The 23161-nt window shown below is 42.4% G+C and overlaps 1 protein-coding gene across 2 annotated transcripts in view; it reads right to left on the minus strand.

The window, feature by feature from the left end:
* The window catches only part of XPR1 (xenotropic and polytropic retrovirus receptor 1), a 109482-nt gene that overhangs the window by 17950 nt on the left and 68371 nt on the right, over positions 1 to 23161 (minus strand). For both annotated transcript variants that reach the window (XM_059478596.1, XM_059478598.1), the window contains exons 3-10: positions 21652 to 21753; positions 14888 to 15111; positions 10677 to 10826; positions 9773 to 9856; positions 9212 to 9293; positions 6155 to 6342; positions 5685 to 5864; positions 1388 to 1553 (exon numbers count right to left, since the gene is read on the minus strand). In XM_059478596.1, coding sequence (XP_059334579.1) covers positions 1388 to 1553; positions 5685 to 5864; positions 6155 to 6342; positions 9212 to 9293; positions 9773 to 9856; positions 10677 to 10826; positions 14888 to 15111; positions 21652 to 21753 — 1176 coding nt within the window. The remainder of the gene's footprint in view (positions 1 to 1387; positions 1554 to 5684; positions 5865 to 6154; positions 6343 to 9211; positions 9294 to 9772; positions 9857 to 10676; positions 10827 to 14887; positions 15112 to 21651; positions 21754 to 23161) is intronic.

Below are 23161 nucleotides of genomic sequence, written 5' to 3' on the forward strand. Positions count from 1 at the left end.
ATTATCTATTTTTAAATGTGCTCAGAGCTGTTGGCAGGACTGTGAATAATCAAATTAAGGATGGAATTACAAAAGGCCTTTGACACTGGATTTTTGTGCATAAATGGGAAACTCCGCAGGACAGCTCTAAAAGGCTACTTTGCCAAAGCTGTCCTTGACCTGTTTTCCTTGTGCATTGTAATAGGAAAAAACACATTTCAGTATGGGACTGAGTTTGGCATTTTTCAATTTGTTTTTTAAAATGCAAAGCCAAGGCATAGTCTGGTTTCAAAAGCTGAGATGAGAAGCAACCACACCACAATGCCATTGCGTCCCCTCCTCCATGTTTGAAAGCCTTCTTTTTATTAAGGCAATGACCAGGAAACGCTCAGCTTTTCCTGGAACTCCCCAAGAACTCCATATTCTTCTGCTGTCTCAGCACATCCAAACCAAACACCCTGCTGCCTAACATTCATTTGTTTCTTATTCACACTGAAGGAGACACATTATTAGCTGATATTTATCCCAAAACACCGTGCTATCATTCCACTACTCAGATTGGAAGAGGACAAATTGTTATGCATACAGTTGCTTTATGTATTTTAATTTTATTTTTAATAAGTAAATATTTAGCCGCTCGCAACGCTGTCTCTTAAAATGAAGGGGAAGATCAGACAGATTCGGAGAACAAAGTGAACACTGATGCTTATTGAAGCATACAGCAAATTCTCTCAGCAAGTGTCAAAACCATCAGACAATATGATTTGCCAGCAGTCACTGCCTGAAATGGAAAGTCAGCAGTGAGGAGACAGGTACTGTTTTGCCACTGGGAAGGCCAAAGTCAAAATTCACATTCCAGCTCTGTGTTCCTTCTGGCTAGAAAATAAGGGAAGACAGAGCATGGACAGCCCTGGCAGAGCAGCTTAAACTCAAATCAAGCAAGAGATGGCACCAAGGAGCTTCTCCATCCTCTCCTGCTTCAGAATGGAGCCTGTAAGAACCAGGCTATACCACAGAAAGCTGTGCTCAACCAGCTCAGGATTCTCATGATGAGCAACAGGAAGAGGCTAAAGGCAAATACATGGTTAAATTACTATGAAATAAAACAACAATGCCAGGAAAATGGATTTCTCTTTCCAATCAGGAGTGCTGTGTCTAAATTCTTTGATGGATATAGACATTGGGCCAAATGACTGGATTAGGAAATGAACACTGATGTCAAATTCCATTTCTCTGGATGGAAGTAACAAAGGGAAGAATCTCTCTAATGCCACATTTACAACAAAGGCCAATTATTTTGGTTTTCTGTACTATTAATAACCCTTTCCAAAACATACAATTAGGAAATTGCCTGGCTCAGTGTTTCTCAGGTCATTTTGACCCCATTCCCAGGGCTCATCAGCATTACCTGTATCTGCCAGAAGTCCAGCATTGTCCTCCCACTGAACCTCAAAGCTGTAGAAGCAGATCATGTATTCCAAATCCATAAGTATCACCACCAGGCTGTTGAGCTGGTCAGCCAGCCAGAAATCTGCGAAGCCTACCTTGTGGAAGGGAGCAGTGAATACTCGAAACTGTCAGGAAAAAACAAAGCAGGAATAATTCATGGCTGTGTCAAAGGCATCCAAATGCAGTGGCAGGACATCACAGAACTGAACAAATATGGAAATAACAGAAATGCTTGAAGATTTACTGCTGACCTTTTGCTCCTGTTGACAAAAAAGGATAACTGTCTCCCTGCTTTCAGTACAAAGAACATTCTTGCTTTCCTCCTCCTGTATGCATCTATTCCTGTGCCCCCCCAGCCTTTTGTTTTTTACTGGCAGAGCAGCCCAGTCTCCTCTAACCAAGCTCTTTCCCAGAAACTCCCAGTCTCCATTTAAGAGCTCTGCACAGCTCCATTTCTCTCACTGCCCCTCACTTTGATCAGCACTTTCTTTCAGGCATTTACATCGTGTCCACTGACATCTTCCACGTTTACTTTCCCCCTCACACTTAATGTCAGTTGGATTTAGACCCATTAGTCTGGTCATGCCTTGGTTTACTTAACTCATGAGTTGTCCTTTGGTGTTAGAAGTTGTGACAGTGAGGATTGTTACTGGGTCTGCCAAAGTCTCCAGCAGGGAAAGGGTGAAAGAAAAGGCAGAGGAAATCCTATTGCCTGTCAGTTGGACTCCCCCTCAATCCCAGTCCACTTTCCCTCTAAGCCTGAAGAGCAGTTTTGCTCCTTCCAAAGCAGACAGTTTTCTGCTCCATTACCTTTGATTACCCCTCTCCCTACCCAGTTAGTTGTAGTTACTAATGGCCAATTTCTCACAGAGAAGGCACCAGCACCATCCGGTCATTCTGGGATTTATGAACCTTTAAATTAATGAAAGCACAGGCTAACACTGATCTTTTATACTGCTCTCCTTATTAACCTGAAGGGTGCACAGCTGCACAAAGCCAGGAAAGGACTGACACATCCCCATCAGCCTGTAATGCAGATTTAAGGCTCTGCTCCTAAAATTTCAAAGCCAAATAGGGGATTAAGAGTTAGTGGCATAAAGCAGATATGGATCTTGACCCAGAAAGCTCTGAGCTCATGCTGGATGGCACCTATTCCCAGGGGTCAAACAAGGCCAGATTTAGGGAGGGCTGTCTTCAAAGGTGCCCAGCTGCTGAACAGAGGTCAAAAACCACACCAGCCTTCCCTTATAAAAACTCTTTCCTCCCTTTTCCCAACACTCCCTGATACTATCTATCTGTTTCATCACAGACCATTGTTTTGTCCATGAACAAAGACTAGCTAAGTAAATGAAATGTGAAAATAGCTTTACAGACAGATTCTCCTGGAGAAAAAAAAAAAAACAAAAAAAACAAAAAAAAACCCCCAAGAAATAATATTCTTGTTATTTAATTTAGGTGGAAATTCTTCAGCACTCCAGGTGACAGCATAAAACTTTTAAGAGAATAGAAGTTTTCCACCTACAGGTTACAGCTGAGGAGGAGTCAACAGATAGATCCATGACATATCTGGCACTGGCATCTGAGTCAACCCTCCTGCAGAGCCTGAGCTGCCACCTGAACCCTCCCAATGCCATGAGCCAGGCACTGTGGCTTCTGCTGCTGCCCAGGCACAGCTGGAGCTGCAGCCCCAATTCCAGTGGAGCTACCACAGCCAGCTCCTGCCTTCCCAGCTGAGAAGTGTCTGCAACATCCTCCAGATAAGGATAAAGTCATAAAACACCAGAGCTGCAGCTCAGTTTCAATAACCAGTAGCGATTCTCTATCAACACTTCCACAGCCTGAGCACAGACTTCCTGGTGCTGATCCCTGCACTTTTAATTGGTGCTGAGATGCCAGATATCTGAGCTGAGCTTTTCACCTCTCACGGACAGGCTCTCCCTGCACTGCTGTGGCCATGGAGCTCCTGCAGAGAGCGTGGGCACAGGGACATTCCCTGGGCTCAGATCCAACTGCTGCCCTGAGCTGCTCTCCCCAGCCCACACCAGGGCACTCAGGGGCTTCTCACTGGCAGCAAAGGCACAAAGAATGCCCACCTAAGCACTCAGGCAAGAAAGAAGAGCCCAGCAGGGGAATTAGACTTTACTACAGGCTAAATAACTTCTTTCACTCAGATTCTGATGTTTCACCATCCCTCAGGGATTAGCAAGAGATCCCACCCTCCACCAGTTGATGTTGGTCACAGGGGGAGGCAGGAAGCCTCCTAGATCCATGAGGAAATGCTACAACACACTCAAGCATGCCCCTGATTTGGTTGCAGAAAAATTGGAAGTGCCAGTAATGCTCTGCTACACCTGATACGTCAGTTTGTTTTGGCTGGAAATGAAACATATGAAGCATGTGAAGAAAAATGCTCACCAAACATAATTTTGTGTGAGCAGAACAGTTCTAAGATGTGCACTATTTAAACCTCCTTTCACCCAGAGAGCTGCTGGCAGCTGCATGGAGCAATAAAATACACCCAGCTGGTCAAGTACACACAATAAAAGCTGCTCTTTATGTGGTCTGACCTCTTCTTTCCCCTTCCTCATAATGCACACAAGTACCATGTCATCTCCCACCATTAAGGTGATCTTGCATTTTGATGAAGCTTTTTTCCCTTGGAGACCTTGGGGTGAACTGGCCTCTGCACACTCAAGGTACTCAATGAACCTTATGGATCCCTTCCAACTCAAGATATTCCATGGTTCAGGTTTGGTGGAGAGAGACTGTTTGCAAGGGCATTTAGTGATAGGATAGGGGGGAATGGCTTAAAACTGATAGAGTGTAGGTTTAGATTAGATACAAGGAAGAAATTCTTCCCTGTGAGGGTGGGGAGGCCCTGGCACAGGTTGCCCTGTGAGGAGGATCTGTGGCTGCTCTATGCCTGGAAGTGTCCACAGCCAGGTTGGATGTGGCTCAGAGCAACCTGAGATCATGGAAAATGTCCCTGCCTGTGGCAGAGGGGTTGGAACTCAATGATCTTTAAGGTCCCTTCCAACTCAGGCTATTCTATGATCCTACACCTCTATCTCAGACTGCAGCACAGTCTGGAGATCACTGGGACAGGGCAGGAGCTGCAAACATCCTAACAGCTCTGTGGAGACTGAGAATCTCAACCCTGGCAAGATATTAAGGTAAATTAGCAGAAATATTGCTCATGTGGTTAAAGCACATCCAGTGCTTCCCCTCACACCAGGGGACAGCAGGCAGACTAATGAGGCTTGGGACTGAAGGTACCTCTGTGAGGGATAGCTGAGTGCTGGAAGGCACAAAGGAAGAAGCTGGCAGAGCAGCAAGCCAGCAAATCAAATAACAGAGGTGAGCTCAGAGAGGTTAATTCACTGCGTGTATACTTGCACACACCTCCTCAAAGCATGATGCTGTGTCTCATCTTTGCTGTGTTCCAGATAAAGTTAATTGTTTTAATTGGCATTGAAATGATTCTTTGAAAAAAAGCAGCCAGCCAAACCCTCTTCTGCCCAAAGCTCTCAGCAGTGCTAGCAAGAAGAAGGTGTCAGGGGAACCAGCTTGATTAAAGCCAATTTAAAAGGGTGCACAGGGTGGGGAAGAGCATGTGAAACAGCCATTTGGGAAGAAATTCATAAGTCACCCAGCAAGGCTGAAAACTGTTCTTGCAGAGCTCCCACCTATAACTGGAACACTGAAGGAGCAAACATATTGACATTGAATTTACCAGACTTATCTTACAGGAAAATAAAGAGCTCAGTCTCAAACAAAGAGTTTGTTTAAGAGCACAAACAGAAAAAAACCCCACCCATGAACACAATTTTATAGGCAGTAACTCTTCCAAAGGTTCTCTCTCCATCAGTGAACCCTCTCAACATTGGCACTACCCCAGTTTGGGCTAAGGAGCATCCATGCAGCCTTGCCTTAGAGCACTGGACCTCTAATCCATCTGTTTCACTAGGTTAAGGAATAAACAAGCAAGACATCCAAGGGTTTCCATACATGGAAAAGTTTGTAAACAGCTCTCTATAGGAAGGTTAACAAGTCAACTGGTACAGGAAGCAGAATATGCTTCTGCAAAACCATCCTCAAAAATGACCAAGTCTGCTCTATAAATCACAGTGGCATAAGCACCCCCCAGCATCCCTCTTTTCCTGAGGGTTAGTGACACTTGTTTACACTTCACAGCTACTGCTCAGCCACAGCATTTAAACAAACAATTACTTCTTTCAACCAGCTTTGACACTTACCAATAGTTTGAGCAGCCAAAAACGGGACTTGTAATATAAGGTTTTGGTAGGGTTGATGAGGAAAAGCAACATGAAGCCATACAAGATGAGTGGGTTCACCTGCATGGGGATGTAGGTGAATTGACGGTATATACATGCCAGCAGGCTCAGGCACCACAAAACACCCAGGAAACCAGCAATCTGCAGGGAAAAAACAAACAAACAGATACCTAATGAAAACACAGCCCCAAAACCAGCAATCTGCAGGAAAAAAAAAAACCCAAACAAACACCTAATGAAAACACAGCCCTGAAACCTGCAATGTGTTCTCATTAGAAGAAAAGGGAGAGCAGTGCTCAATCCTGTAATCTAATCAGACTTCAGCAACTTCCTCTTCTAATTGTATTAGGAGTCCTTGCCAGGAAATGGTGCAGGATTTATCCTGCTGATCCTCAGCATGGCTCAGCCACTCTAAAATCCCTCCTGTTCACCTCAAAGAGATGTTGATGGGACAAGTTGCTGCGGGGGTTGAGCTCGAAGATGAGGACGTGGTTGACTCCAGCCTGTCTCCAGCCATAGGTGTTGATACCCAGGAGAAAGAGGAATTCTATCAGGAGAAAGCCACCTCGATAGATTCTCACCAGTGGCCACACATTTGGTCCATCTATAAAAGCCACACCTGGCAAAGACAAAGAAGAAAAAGGATTTTAGGGATAGCAGAGGTCGTGTCACAAAGCAAGGTTTTATCCTGGATCTCAGATGTGTGGCTGAGAAAACAGGGTACATGTGTACACAACTGCATGCTCCAGCAAGTGGAGGAATTTTGCCTAGCCTGTCAGAGGATTTAGGAGCATTCTGGGGAAAATTCCCTTTCCAGCTGCTGTAATCGAGTCATTAGCAGAGTCCCTGCCTCACACTGCAGGCACAAGGGACAGCACCAGTATAAATCTGACTAGAGACACTTAAATATTCTACTTTAATAGAGATGAAATCCCAACAGACAGATACACAAACACTTCAGCTCCCCACAAAACCAAGAGGAACCATTTACAGCATTTAAAACAATGCTAAACCCTCCTAATCACCGGTCTCAGTACAATGGTAATGCAATACATATTCATGGCCAGCATTACAACACCCAGCCCCACCCAAAGAGAAATCCCAGCACAAGGCAGCAGTGCTGGAAAGCCTGTTGCTTCCTTTGTTCAGTTTTCAGGGGTTTGGAAACAAATGTGCTTCGTTTCAAGCCATGAACAGCCTTATACAGCAGCAGTTTTCTCCAGCTTAAACCTTTTTGCAAAGGACTGGTCGCTAGGCACAGGTTTGATGAGAAAAGCATAAATAAAATAAAGTTATTCAATCCTCAGTTTTAGTTTCACTGAGAGTTTCTCACCCACGTGCTTTCTAAGAGGAGTAAAAGAAAAAAAACTGCACTTTACAGAACTGAGGTTGAGAATTTATTCCCACAGATCTGCCTGAATTATAGTCCCAAATTTTTCAAACTGTTTTCTCAGAGAAAACAAATCCATAGGGAATTTCATGCATCTACACTTTATACTACATAACTTACAGAGAAAAAGCTGTGCAAGAAAAAATGACTCCAGAACTGCTGCTTTAAAAGTAAAACTTTATACTCTTGGATTCAGGCAAAACAGAGTCAATTTTGGACAGAAATTACACCCCCCCCCAAAAAAAAGCTGAAAGAAATTACATGTCTTAAATGTGAAATTAAGTCTTAAATGTGGAATTGCAAAGAAAGATTTTCAAATTTTTACCTGAAAACCAAAGGAAATTACAAAGTGGGTAAGGTTGGAAGGAACCACAATGGGTCATCTGGTCAAAACTCCAAACAGGGCAGAGTAGCCTCAAAATTATTGACTAAGGAGTGAAAATATCCCTGGAGATAAATCTAATGGCAGTCTAATTCTCAAACAAGAGCGGCACCACTGTAAGGTGTGCTGCTGTAAGGAGATTTTGCATGAAACCTTTTGGGTTTCCGGTAAATAAAACAGAAGCACATTTCTGTGAGATTCCAACCTCCCTTACATGCTAGCTTGGCACTTAGGGAAGCCCATACAGAAACAGTGAAGCCCCAGAATTTGTCCTCTTTAGGGTGCCACCCTTCTGGGATCCATTTGTAACTTTGCAGCCTTTAACAGACCCCAAGTGGTGATGAACTCATCTCTGTAAAATGCTGCTGCAGTTTTCAAATCAGGCACTGGGTTACTGGCAGAAGCCATGTTCTGATGCTGTTTCACAAATTCTCCACACAGAACACTAAAATCCTATCTTAGCTGATCAAATCACACAAACAATTTGGCAAAAGCAGCTGAGAGGTTAGCAAACTATGGGCCAATTAAAAACACCCACTCTGCACTTGGAATCCAGGTTTTTGTCCAATATCTGCAGTAATGCTCAGCTATCAGATCATGCCTGCTGATACAACACACCTATTACCCACACTGGGTTAGTAACACCTGCTCTGGAGATATAATCATTTTTATATAATCATTTTTATGAATTCCTTCTCACAGCTGCCTCACTTTTTCATTCTTAGCACCGAGAGGGAGAACAAACACAACTGGCTTCAATCATTTTGCATCTCACAAGGAGATCAAATGTTTAAGTAACAGAAATTGTGAATAAAGAACAGTTTCTACACATTAAACAGTGCCTTCATGCAGATGGGTCAACTTCATTCCTCTACCATGGGAAGACCAAAAAGGAAACACTGCAAACAGCTCCTCAAACAGAGGCATTTTATCCCAAGAGATGGCTGGATCCAATTACAGAAACATCCGATTAAAAATTCTTTTAAGTCATAAAAACACAGACATAGGCTTTCCCTAATGCAAGAGCTGATAAGTTGATTTGTTAAGCCTTTTCCTTTGTACTGCTTAAGCAAGTTACAACACTCCAGAAATCACACACACAATTAGTAAAGCTGCTTGTGATTAAGCTCTGTGTCTGGATCTGCAGTACTACTCTAATCAGGGGCCAAATTCAGAAGGCATAAAGCAGAATAAAGCCAGGGCCTGAGAGATGCACCCATTAAGTGTAGCTTTTAAACAATCTTGCCAACTACTGCCAATAAGAAAAAGTCAATTAATTCCATTAGCAGACTCCAGGCATTGAAATTCTAGGAATTTCCACATGAGTGCCTGATTTCCATCCCGAGTGGCATCTGGTCACATGGCTCTGTGTCTGGTGGTCTTTTCTTTAGGGAGTCAACACCATGCAAAGCTCAAGATCTACAAGCACCTGTCTCAAAGTTGGCACAGGCTGTGTGTTCCCAGAATGATAACAAAAATCTGCTTTTACACATAGATGTTGCACCCTCAGAATATCCTTCCAAAAATAAGGAGGAAACCAGAAGAAAAGGATTTTTGTGTTCAACACTGACACATACAACATGAGAAAAACCACAACCTACTGCTGAGCAGTTCACACCAATGTGATATGGCTCTGATTTAACCCAGCACATCCAGGTCCAGGTGCTCCCTAAGTGAGGAGAATCCACCCAAACCCAGGCATGGCAGGACACCTACCTGAAAGTATGACAGTGACGTTCAGTGCAATGAACAACCCACAGAATAATCCAACCCTGAATGTAGTCCAGGCTGGCACAGGCTGTGAACAAAGCCACAGCAGAATTAAGGTAAGGTAAACAGGTTATCAGCACAGTCAGATTAGTTTGCAGAGCCAACTTAAAATCACAAACACAAGCTCCTGACCCCAGATTGTACTCTTGCTTTTGAAGTGAGGTTTTTTTAAACTGTAAATGCTGTGTAATATTCTTGCCATGTTGAAACAGAGCTTGGGAGTCTTAGTGGCCCTTGAAAAATATTCCAGACCACACAAACGCTAAGCATATGCTTTTATTAGTACAAATTTCCTTTTAGCATTTATCTCCTCCCTTCATTACCTTGTCTGCATGCATCAGGAGCAGTAACCTATTTCCAAACCTTCCGGAACTAAAGCAGATTATCTGGCCCTGCCCCATGCACGCTCACATCAATTATTTCCACTGTTTCCTTCAGATGTTGAATCTGATTTGGCACCTTGACAAGTTGGAGGAGCAGCTTTGCTCCACAACCCCCATGTCTCACCTGAGCTGCTCCTAAGGGTGGAACACGCAGACGTTTCATTGCCTTCTGTCTGTCTCCATCTTCCAACTCGTTGGTCACCAGTTCCTGAGGAGACAAAGACACACACCACTGAAGGTCACCTGGATGATGAGCACGTGGTCAAACCAAACCTAAAGGTTGGTTTCCATGTTAGAGGTGAGCCCTGGCCCAGTATTCTTTTAATACAAAGATGTGAAAAGCTCAGCACGGTGAACCAAGTTCCTCCATGGCAGAAATTAAAGCTGCACTAGGCTTTGCTAAGGGAGAAGTTCTCAGCTGAAGAGAACATACCCATACTGATGTAAGCAGTGCCAGAAGTCAGTGGTGTCACCCTGATTTTTTGAGATTTTCTAAGCCTTTTGATATTTACATTCTTCTAACAAACTTTCTCACACACTTTATGTAAATAACTTATTGTTTTGCAGTCTTTTATGGAGGAGGGGAAATTTGATGGACTGTTGGTTTGTCCAGTCATTGGAGAGGTGGCACTTTCACCTCCAATCCACTGTCACTTTTGGAAATCTATAAATGTTGGAGTCAGAAATTAAAAAGTCTCTTTTACCCTGAAAGATCAGCATGTCCATGTTGTCTTATTTTGTGTCCTATAGTGACACAGTGACATTTCAAAATCAATTATTACCCATCTTGGTGGTAAATACAAGTTATAGAGAGGGCAAAACACTATGGGAGTTACAGTGTCATAGAACAGTTTGGGTTGGAAGGGACCTAAAGATCTTGTTCCAACCCTCTGCCATGGGTGCTTTCCACTAGAACAGGTTTGCTCAGAGCTCCATCCAACCCGTGCTTGAACACTTCCAGAAACCAGCAGTGCCCAAACCCCCATTTTTGGGGGGATTTTTGGCAGTTCCCAGGCCAGCCTCCTCACCTCTGTTTCGGAGATAAGCTGGTTGATCTTTTTGCAGATGTAGAAGGGAGCCACCTCCACCTCGGCCACCCTCCACTCCGCCCCCCGTGTCGTCTCCAGGTTCTTGTCATGCTTCTTCAGGATCTTGCGGAAGCCGGTGAAGTTCAGGTTCTGCAGGCAAGGGAAAGAACGTGCTGGCTTTTAAACCACAGCCATCTCTTCAACCCCAGCCATCTCTTCAACCCCAGCCCATCTCCCAAGAAAGAGAAATGGTTCTCTCCCCAGTGCTAGCGACAAAGGAATTGTTAATAAGAATCAAAATGAGAATCAATCGTTAATGAGAATCAAAATTATTGCATTCCTTGTCAGGAAGTTTCTGAGTTCGTATTTTATTATAAGGAATATATAATCCTAACAAATAAAATAAAAAATGTGGCATAAAAAGAAAGCTACCTAAAGCTTTTTATTTCCTGAAAAGCCAAATCACTTCCTCCTTTATGCAAGAAGTGACCTGATGCTACCCTGAAGACAAATAACCCTTAAGGGGTTTTCTCTCCTGAAAAAACTGAGCTACTGATTTCTTTAAACTTGATGCTGGTTTCAAATCAAGTCCTCCAGGTAAATTCATTATAGAAGGGAAATCTTTGTATGAAAGTTGTCAGTGCTGCAGATTAAATCCAGACAAGTGCATCCCCACAGCAGCATGTTTTTTCACAGAGTATGTTGCACAATGACTGCAAAACCAGCTTAGGCCTGCAGATGTGGGAGATGTAATTCTCTAGTCTGTAGACACAAGCACACAAGGCTTAAAACAAGAAGCAATTGTTGATTTCCAAGTTACAGATGATCCCTGATTCAACACCCATGCACAGTACCTAGGACAGGCAGAGCTCATCACACAGCAGCAATTGCTGTGGCACAGTGTATTTGCAACCCTGCATTTCATTGTGCAGGAAGTGCTGCCTAAAAAACTCAATATTTCATTCAAACAACAGCAGAAGCACAGAGAGACTGTTGCAAGACTCACTTCTGAAAAAAAAGCTTAGGGAGCAGCTTGGAAAGAAAACCAGAGAAAACAGCAAAATCTAATACCCTGGGGAGAGGCACCAACCACTCAGTGAAATTATTTCCAATGTAATTATGCTTAGAGTGATTTAATGCCAGACCCTCCCATCTAGGTGGGAAATGAGGCTGTGGAGACAGGAGCAGGAAGCCAAAGCAATAATGACCTGCCTCATTGCAGACAAGAGACTTTAATTATTTTCTATTGGAAAAGCCAGCATTCCACCCCAAGAAGAGCAGAAATTTCACATGAAAAACTGCAACAAAAGGATGATTTTGGTCAGGGACCTATCTGTGGCCTGAAATAACATCCCTTAATCTGCCATGGGTACAATCCCAGCCTAAATCTGGTTGGAATGGGTTTATACCAGACACCCTAAAACCTCTCCAGGGGCCTTTCATCCTCTGGCTGCAAAAATTCTGCAACCTCAAAGTGCATGATAAAAGCATTGCTGGTCACAGTGATGCTTCTGACAAGGAACACACAGTGATGGGACTGTGGAACAGAACAAACATCATTTCTGCAGTCTGATATTTTGCTATTCCTGCTGCTTTTATTTGGCAAGGGGCCTTCTCCAAGCCTGACCTCCATTTCTGCTGCATTTTGTGGAGAAAAAAGCCAAAAAACAACCACAAACAAACAAACAAAAAATATAACCAACCAAAAACTCTCCACAAATAACAAACAGTGCAACTTAGGCACTAATATAATGCAACATCAAGTAGAATCAAGCAGAGACTCAAATATCTTTGCTCATATATATTAGGAAATGCACCAGCAAGGTAATTTAATAAAAATGGTTCAGCCTTTATTATTCACTCAATAAAATATACAGAATAAGTAACTAAATCTTATATGCTTAATTTGTCAGCATTTGTTTGTCCTAAAACATAGCATTTCAAATAGATTGATTTTTAAATGTACATACACACTCTAGAAGAATACATTGTTGGTAAGTATAAATCAATTTTATCAGAAGTTTAATCATTTAAACATGCAAGAGCTGCCCTGGAGACTGCTTATAGCTGCATTTGACAGTTGGTTTGTGCACCTCAGGAATGAATGCATTTGTTCACCCCTAAGAGACTGAGGAATTTGCTTCAGGTGGATTTTCCTTCCTCTGAAACTCAAATCAAGGCATCAGCATTTCATCAAAGCCAGTTTGATATTTATAATGCTGCTGTTGATTTCATTTTTTATCTCCTACATGAAGGGCTCAGGTACATTATCCTCCCACCAGGTTATTGTTTTTTCTTCTCTCCAAAACTGCAAGAGTTTGAATATTCCTCATTGTTTTACTCTAAGCTCAAGAGTGATTAACAATAGTAGTACTCTGGGATTTAGTTTTATGTCTGTTTTTGGGTTTGTATTCCTTGTCCTCAACTTCAATACCAATTTGGGGAATTTTTCTTATTCTCTCTCTGGAGTTATGTTGTAGAAAGCAGCTCTGCTGCCTCTGCAAAGTGTGAAAAACCAGATGGGGTTTAGATCAATATTTAGTAGACTTACAGTGGGTCTGGACTCATGGTACCAAAAAGCAAAATTATCAGAGTGCAACCTGCCTTTCTACACTGAGGAATAGAAAGAAAAGATTTCCCAAGGGAATGATCAATGTTAGCCCCTATTTAAATTCTTCATCAAGCCTCAGAATTGATTTTTTTGTAATTAAAAGTATAGCTGTGTTCTGTTAAAAGAGAAAATAAATGTAAGGGAAGAAATCACAGCAGGTGATGCTGCTTCACTCCATTCCTAAGAAGATACAGATACTCCACCTTTCCCAGGAATTTGAACTAGGAACTACCACCAATAGTTACAACACTTTATTAAGAAACTCAGAGCTTCCAGACAGATGCTCAAAGATAACATCACTGTAGGAGAGGTACAATAATCAGAATTTTGGAAGAATAAGTTCTGTCCATACAGCAGAGTGGTATTCAATTCATTCTGACTGAATTTTGTTTAGTAAAATTCTGCAGTAAAGATCTGTCAAAGATCTAAATAAACATGTAGTCGATTTAAGCTCCAACATTCTTATTTAACAAGCTAGAGCCCCTCACAGTAAAACATTTAAAAGCATTTCAGAGCATTTAACTCCAGAAGAAGTAGCCCAGCCAAAAATATATTAACAGTTTAAGATTTTTATTTCAAGATTTTTGGAACAAGATCAGCATCTATAACCAAGCCAAAAACTCAAGTACAACTAAAGATTGGTTTGTTTTCATACCTCAAGGCAAATGAGCCAGTATCCTACAGAAATCAAAATATATATCTTTTTAAATTGATGTTTCAGCAAGAAATTCTGATACAGCAAGGTCACAGACACTACCATGGTAATGCCAAGAGAAAACAGAACATTGGGATTTCAAGTTTCAGGATAAATATAAGATAAAAGAGTTCTTCCCCAACCTGTCCTGCCTAGAACAACACACTACAGAAGGAAGAGGTCCTGGCTGGACAAAGGTGCTGGGGTCAGCCAGCCCAGAAAAGGAAGAAAGAAAAGTCATTCAGCAGGTCAGCTTAGCATTTCTAGCTCAGTTAAAAGCAGCCAGGTGTACACTGCTACCTCCCTTTTCTTTAGAAGTGTTTAGGGCCCCCCAAAAAAGGAAGAAATGAATGAAAAACAGAGTGAGGCAAGTCAAGGTGATGCTTTGTGCAGGCTGAGCTAGAACAGAGGCTGGACAGAGCTAAAGAATAAAGTAGGGATTTATTAAAAGGCCTCAATGGATCCACCTTGGGCAGCACAAGAGCCCAGCAAGAGCTACAACCAAGATGAACCCAAAATGGTCACAAAATGGACAAGTGGTCATGGGGTCTCTCACTTTTATAGGTTCTGGTCCAGTTAACTCCATTGGAGCTAGTTGTCCAATTATAGTTTTAAGTTATGAAGTCCCAGCCTTCCTGCTCTTCTCTCTTCAGCCCACATTGTTTCTGCTCTAGGGCCTGAGATTTGGATCACTTGTCCTTGGTCCCCAGGTAGAGAAGGAGTTGTTTTGTCTCCCTGCTCTGTGCACAGAGCTCACCATCCCCTCATAGGAAGCCCAGACCCACACTCTAAAGCAGCACAGAATGTGAAAACCACAAAAGCTCAAACCTGAGGCACCAAAGCACACACAAAGCACGGAGCCGTTTACGCGCAGGGCCCTGCGGATGCGCCGCCCTCGGCGGGTACCTGATAGTTCTGCAGCAGGATGAGGCTGAGGTAGAGCTCGCTGAAGGCCAATTTCAGGTCTCGGATGTTCCTGTGCTGGACCCGCTCCTCGTGGGACAGGTGGAAGACGGGTTTGCGGCGCCGCGGCAGTGTGGAGGCCCCGCTGGCCTCCTTCTGCGCCTCCAGGGTGGATTGCAGCTCGGTGCGGAGCGTGGTGAACCTGCGCTGCGCTTCCGCAAGCTTCTCTGTGGGCAGCCAGAGGGAAACGTCACCTGTCATTGCCCAGCCAGCCCCAGAAACACCCCAAAAATCAAAACCACCCCAAAAATCCAGTGACAGGGCTGTGGGTGAAACGCGGCCTTCCCCTATCGCATGGTAACTCAAGCGCTCTGTGTATTTCTCGTGTCACAGGATGGAATCACAGACTACCTTGGGTTAAAGATCATCCATCTCATTCCAACGCCCTGCCATCGGCAGAGACACCTCCTACACGTTCTTTGTCCAACCTGGCCTTGAACACCGCCAGGGATTGGGCAGCCACAGCTTCTCTAGGCAGGGTCTCAGGACCCTCACAGGGAAGAATTTCTTCTTAATGTCTAATTCAAACCTGCCCTCTGTCCCTGCTCTGTGTATTTCTCTTGTCACAGGATGGAATCACAGACTGGTTGGGTTAAAGATCATCTCATTCCAACCCCCTGCCATTGGCAGGGACACCTCCCACATGTTCCTTGTCCAACCTGGCCTTGAACACCTCCAGGGATCGGGCAGCCACAGCTTCTCTGGGCAAACCCATGCCAGGGTCTCACCACCTTCACAGGGAAGAATTTCTTCTTAATACTTAATTCAAACTTGCCCTCTCTGTCATTGTTAAGCCATTCTCCCCTGTCCTGGCACTCCAAGCCCTTGTCACAAGTCCCTTTCCAGCAATTTTGGACCCTTTAGGCACAGGAAGGGGCTGTAAGGGACCTCTGGAACCTTCTCTTCTCCAGCTGAACATCCCCAGCGCTCCCAGCCTGTCTGAGTAGAGGTGCTCCAGTCCTCTGGACCCACTCTAATGGGTGTTTGTCCTTCTTGGGTCCATGTCCTTCCTGTGCTGTGAGCCCCAGACCCGGATGCAGAACTCCAGATGTGGTCTCACAGGGACAGAGAAAAAGAGGAAGCTTTCCTCATTAAACCTATGTAAAACACACAAATTCTCCAGAAAAAAAAATAAAATTAATAGGGTCAAAATCAAGGGGCTGTCCCTTCAGCACAGACTAAAGCAGCATTAGCCAGGAACTGAGACCTCTCAGCTTCCATCCCAGCTTTGACTTCTAGAGGATCTCAGTCCAGCACCACACAAATACCTGTTAGGGATGGAAGAGGTACCTGGGGATGGCAAACCAGCACAAGGACAGTGGGGCAGGCTTCCCCACACTGCCTGGACCCTAAATTAATGCTGCTTCATTTAGGGCCTCATCCAAATACCAAAGCACTGACCACACATCTACTCTGAGCACAACAGTAAAGCTGCTCCTCTTTCCCACATAAATCAAGTGCACCAGGAGCATTAGAGAAAAATCCTGTTAGACAATATTATGAAACATGACAGTGAGTAAGCAAAGCGTTTTTCAGATCTGTGCACCCACTACTGACTTGGTGTTTACTATCTTTTCATGTGACAGTAGGGAAATCAAAGAAGACAAACCCCACACTTCAAATGTGACACTGAATTTTGTTGCTCAGAGAGCAGCACGGCCCCTGTGCCAAGCTCCCAGCGACAGACAAACACAGCTCAGCTTTGATCAGGAGTTACAACACTGCTAGCTGCTCTACATGATCCACTGCAATAATTTATCCCTCTTTTCCTCACTTTAGAAGCACTGCCTTGTTATTTACTGATTAAAGAGGCCATCAGCCTGCACTTAAATGTCATTTTTATGTGTTTTCAGAATGTCTCTCTTCCTCACACCTCAAGTATGAAGAAGGTGTTCCTTTCAACATGCTGCTTTATGTACTCTCAGAAAACAATATTTTTGGCTAAATAACAACCTTTTAAAGCTAAAACCAGCATGGTTAAGACCATTATCATTCTCTTTGTTCTGTACAACTGGTTCCTTCCAGGCTTTTTTGCCCCTGCAGAGCTTCAGTCACAGCTTTGGCATCTCTGTAGATAAGCAGGGTCACAGAGCATGGGGTGTTGGTGTTGGCCAGGAAGATGCTGACCAGGTTCACAGTGTTGGAGCCACCTCCACCCAGCAGGACACCCAGCACTGCACCAGAAACCACAGAGCCACAAGGTCCCTCTACCATACAAAGCTCTGCCCCAACAGGTTCCTGGATGTCAATATAATTCTCTTCATTAGTATCTTACATAACTCAATGACAATTCTCAATTGCTCCCCACTCAGATTTACTCTGATTTACTCTTCCTTTTCCTTTGTCTAACTCAATTCTGCTTAATTTTAAGAGCAAAACTACTCTGTAAATAATTATACATTTGTGCATAAGGTATTTGCCAGAAGGAGAAGGCAAATACCTTATGCACAAATATATAATGCCTTTCCTAACAGAAAATGGGGATCAACATAGGAAATCAAGTACAGAGGAGCCTGAAACTCTAAACATCTTACTTATGAACTTTATTAAAGGAAGAAGATTTAAAAAGCAGGAAAGGGCAACTCCTCTCTGCCAACTTCCACAGAAACAGAGGCAATGAGAATTGCCACAGTGAGAATTGTCTGCCCACAGCCTACAACCACATAATATTTACCACAACAAGATCAGACTGCCAAAACAATAATCCCTCCCCACTTTGGGAACTCCCTGGGGAAGAAGGAACAGATATCTGTTCAAATCAAAAGCCTTCATATCGATAAAGCTCAGAAGTTCACTCTCTATATTGAAAACATTTATTAAACCATCTGTGATACACTGAAATTTCCTTTAAATCAAATCAGTAGATATGGAAGAGTTTAAATTAATATTTTCAATTGAAAGCACTGTTCCATTGTCCCTATGTCCAGAAAAATCCCAACATCCATCAACCTAATAACACAATGCTTAAAGAAAATATGATGCCTTGAAATATTTATGTTTCATATTTATGACTGCAGCTATCCATAAAAAATGCCCCTCCTGAGAAGCAGCCATCCTGTCACCACCTTCTCTCTCCTGCACTGACTCTAGTTATCCCATCCACAAATCATTTCTTCTTATTAAAGTATGATTTTTTTACCATTGAGACTCAATGCAGAAGCAAAACAAAACAAAACAAAACAAAGTGTGTTGCTGTTCTGAAAAGCTCCTAGAGAATTGCCCAGGGAAAGAGCAAAGCAGAATAGAAATAATTTCTCAGTTTGCAGTGTACTCCAAAATCATTGAAGTGTCATATACCCCTGCTACTAATTTAGCACTGTCTATCACTAATTTAACATTCTGAAAAGTGATTTTAAAAAAAATGTCACACAAGAGAGCTAAAAAAAAGCTTAGAAACTGGAACCACCCTTGTGTTGCAGCATTTTGCATGACCTGATGCCCACAGAGCCCTTAGTTCAAGTGTAATTTCATGGCCAAGACTAACAAGAAATCCAAACCCAATAGTGGCAGACTTCAACAAAAGTGCTTGCCATAAATCAGCAGCTTGGCCCAAAAAATGCTGCTAAAATCCTGACTGAAAGAGCCTCAAGTGTTATCACCTCAACTACGCAGCTCCAAGCTGGTTTTTTACTTCATTTTCCAAGTTTAAATCAAAGTTCACACATGAGGATGATGGAAAAAAGACTGTAGCACCAAGGAACCAGGAAAATTTCCCCCCAGATTCCAATTTACATGGGCATGGGTGTGTTCAAAGGCTGTTCCACCAGACAGGAGGGGATCAACAGCCTGAACCTCCTGCCAGCTACACATTTTAGTTTTAGCATTCCTCCCCTTCCCAACTAGTACATTTTATGTTCAATATTTTCCTTCCCAATTTAAAGCCAGGGTTTCCTACAAATAACAATTCCTAAATTAACCACAGAAATGCTGCTGGCTACTGTTCAGCCAAGTCCTGATGATGGAGATTTAAAAAATAATGAACCTGTCATCTAGAAAATCCCAAACACAACCCAAAACTTTAGCACTTGAAGAGTGTTTTGGTTTAGAGGAAAAATGGGAGAGAACTACTGAAGGGGTTTATCAAAAGTAGATTTAATCAGGTTTTTTTCTTAATTGGTTCAGAAAAATACTTATTTGGAGAAAAGTGGGGAAAATTGTTTATTTTATAGGTGAAGTATTTACCAGTCTAATAAAAATAATAATATTAAACAAGAAAAGCTCTTGTTGTTCTAAAAGAGATTATAAACTTAAAAGTCTTTTTTTTTGTGGGTTGTAGCTTGGCTTATTTAGTCTTTTATCAGTCTCTTCAGTGCTGGAAATGTGGCTCAGGCCAGCTTTGTAACTTTTGTAACCTGTTGTGTAGGGTTTTATATGGTCGTTTTCTACTTTTGTTTTATTTCTATTAGTAAAATAATTCTAATAAATTAGAACTATTAGTAAAAAGAGGCTAGGCAGCATTTACTAGGCATTCCTCTGCTGGAACCATCTGAAAATTTTACTGCAATTCTTCTGTCTTTCAGTTGGGGATGGATCTTCTTGAGTGCAGTCAAAAAAAATTGCAAATTTTTAATCAAATCTGATTTAGTTAATGGCAGTTTTCCTTTCCACTGAGCTGGGATGATGGGCTGGGGAATTAAGGGAATGTTTGAGGGGAGAACACAAGGAAGGGCAAGGAAAGGCTTTTGAGGCTTTTGCAGCAGTGTTCCATGGAGGAATTGGGGTTCAGGACCCGGCCACCCCAAGAGGATGAGGTTGTTTGTGCTGTGGGTGATGCCCACTGAGAAGCCTTCAGCCTAGGGAAAGATGATGAGGAAATGAAGCAGTGATCAACAGAAAATTTGATTTTCTTGAAAAATGAACAATATTTACTGTAGTAAAGACAGGGGTGTAATAAGCTGTGTAACAAACCTATAATAAATAGGATGTGCCAGGTCATAATCCAAGCCAACACATGCCTGGAGTTACAATAGGGTCCAACATGACAAATTTCTGACAGGATCAAGGGTAGGAAGCACTGATGGAACATTTCTTGCTGCAGCTCAATGCTAATAACCCTAATAACAGGGTTTCCATTCTATGAAAGTCACGTCGCTTCTCTGCAAATAAAAGCCTTATTTTAATCTTATCACAGGAGATTGTCAAATTACATATATTTTCTCCTGGAACTTTTTGAAATGACAGCTAGCTGGGGAAAAAAAAACAACCCTAGCCTATGTTATTAATGCCATTTTAAACAATGCTGGAATGGGTGTGTGCATGTGGGTACACGTGTGGCAGCAGGTCCTCATTAGGGGAAATTATAATCTGTATTGTGCATCTAAATTGACAGAACTTCCTGCACAGAGTCTGGCTCCCAGTGCACAGGATCTGATATGGCTCAGAAAGGAAATTTCTGAGCATAAAACCCTCAGGTCTGGGACAGAAGCACAAGATCTCCCAGGGAAACAACACAGAGCAGTGCTCTGAGTTAGGTACGTATGAACTGCAGGCAGAAAAATGCCTATAAAGTGTAAAACCCAGCTGACCTAATGAAAAATATCAATTTTACCAAACAAACTGCCTCTTGTCCTGACACCCACTGTGCTGCAGGGAGCTGGGAGAGCAGGCCCAGCCAGCCCCAAGGAGATTTACTTCCCTAGATGGAAGCTGAGCAGTGGGAAGCTGCAGTGCTCAGCCACTGCATCCATCACGCTTTCAGCTCTCCTCAAGTTCACAACCCAGATCCTGGCTGGCAGTAAAACCGCCAGCAATAAAGTCGGCACCCAATGGTTATGAAAATATTTTTGCACAATTCAGCTGTGCCTTTGTTATCAGATTCAAATCAGAACTAAAAAAGGCTACCATATTGTGGTGCAAATCCTGTTTATAGCACCAAGTTAATAAATCAACACATTAAGAGGAAGCCAATGCACTGCTGTTTCTACATTTAAATGCTTTTCTAGCTGAAACCCCATTTTAAACCTCCCCAAAAGAGGCTGAAAATCATCTGAAGTGTAATGGCAGGAGGAGCCAGAGCACACCAAGCCCTTTGTAGCAATATTACAGGGTGAATTTCCAATTAACCCATTCTAAAGTTGTTTTCAAAACACAGGATGGGAAGGTAAATTTTGCAGAGGAAACAACAAAAAACAGCACTTGGTATATGACACCTAGAAATCCCCACTCTTACCATCACAACATTTTTACTCAAAATACACAGCCTATGGCAATTGCTGCTGGATTTTGTACTCCAGAAAGCTGCAGAGGTTTCAGTGAGAGCTCAGTGTTTAAAAACTTTTTGGACCCATCAAGATGATCATACACAGGCAAGCCCACAAGAGCTGTTCCTGCAGAAGCTCAGCACACACCAGCTAGGAGGCTCAGCACACCTAAAATGTCACCAGGAGATTGTTAAGAAAATAAAAATTGAAAGACTGTGCCCTTTAGTTTGAAGAAATCTCCATAAAGTTCAGCAGGATACCTTGAAAGTTCAAAGAAATGAAATCACCTGACATTCACTCTCCCTCCAGGCAGGGTTAGCCAGGTTAATAGCAGGGTTGAGCTCCAGATCTGTGATTAAACCAGAGCAGTTTTCCACACAAACTCACCCTCTAATTACCTGATGGTAGACCTGCCTCACCATTGTGGTTATCCTGAAAGTTTGGGACCTTCAGGCCCTTTTTCTGTTGTTGAATTTTCCACAAATACACACAAAATAAGCACCTTACCTGAATAGAAAATGTTGATTTTGGCAAGTTCTTTCTCACAGGTTTGGAAGAATTTCTCTTCAAACGTGGCAAAACATCTTTTCACCGTGTCCTCATCTGTGTCTACAAAACAAAATAGAAAAACAAAGAAGTTGGAACAGAAGCACATAGGGACAATTTTACAAGTGGAAATAGTTCTTCAGAGCAAATCCTCCATCTTTGCCATGCAGAGGAAGAAGAACAACCAAGTCCAAAGGGCTGGGGGGAACACATATTGGCTTGTCAAAGGAACTGCACCAAGACAGAGGAGGACATGCTCATAACAGCACCCTGACCAAAGTTCCCATCATCTTTTGGATCCTCCAAGTGCTATTTCAGACCTCACAACTCCATTTTTGTTTAAAGACTGAAGCTGACCCCAAGTATTCACTCTAGCTTGGCAAACATTTATGTTCAGAAGGAAAAAACCAAGTTTTTAACTGAAGCCTTCACCTGATCTTCCAGGAGGACTCACTGGCTTCAGCCACCATTCCCACCTTCTCATCAGGCTAATCCTTCAAATACAAACAGCATCACAGCAAACTAAAATCCATACAGAAATCCACACTGAAAACTGTGTGGAAGCTTCCCTCCTGGAAAATAAAAGCTTTTCTCATAAGCAAAGTTGAAAGGAAAAGGCCTAAATTATGATTATTGTGATCAGATCCACAACTCTCCTTCACCCCACTGCTCTGGAACAGTTTTAATTTTTCTGCAAGAACTACATACAATTCCATAATTAAAGTCAAAACTTGAAATTAAAGCAGCTATTCAGTCACCTTGTTGTAATAAAAAATATAGTGCAGAATCTCAAAGACAGAATGCATTTTCTAGTAATTAAGAAATTAGTTTAATGAGTAAAAAAAAAAAATCAAGACAGGCTATAATTACCAATTTCAGTACTGTCAAAAACCAAATGTTCCTAATGCTGAAGCAGAGCAGACTCTTCATACCCTCCCATAGTTACAGCCCCTGAATCTTCATGCACTCTCACAGATTGCAAGGGTTAGTGTTAACACAAACAGGAAAATTAAGATTTATTATGGTCTCAACAACATTGAGAAGCAGACCATAGAACCACAGAATTGCTTCAGGTTGGATTAAGATGAGTGAATGCCATTATTGCCAAGCCCACCACTAAACCATGTCTCCAGGTGACACATCCATGTTTTTGGAACACTTCCAGGGATGCTGATTCTACCAGATTCAAACAGATGTTGAAATAAATGTTATTAAATTGAGAAGACAAATGACTACAGTGAAGTTTTATTCACTCTCACATACACATATTGGACTGTCATAACCAAGAAATCTCTTTATTTTAGCATTAATTTCTAGGTAAAACCAACCTCAAGAGAATATTTAAATACAAATTTTCAACATTTAGATTTTTCTGGTTTGGCTCCGATATTAAGCACACAAATGCCAGTATCATTTTTAAGGGATGGTATGGAGAGAGCAAAGAACACAACACAAAACTGCAGTGCAGAGG

The sequence above is a fragment of the Ammospiza nelsoni genome, chromosome 9, assembly GCF_027579445.1.
Source record: "Ammospiza nelsoni isolate bAmmNel1 chromosome 9, bAmmNel1.pri, whole genome shotgun sequence".
NCBI classification, from domain to species: domain Eukaryota; kingdom Metazoa; phylum Chordata; class Aves; order Passeriformes; family Passerellidae; genus Ammospiza; species Ammospiza nelsoni.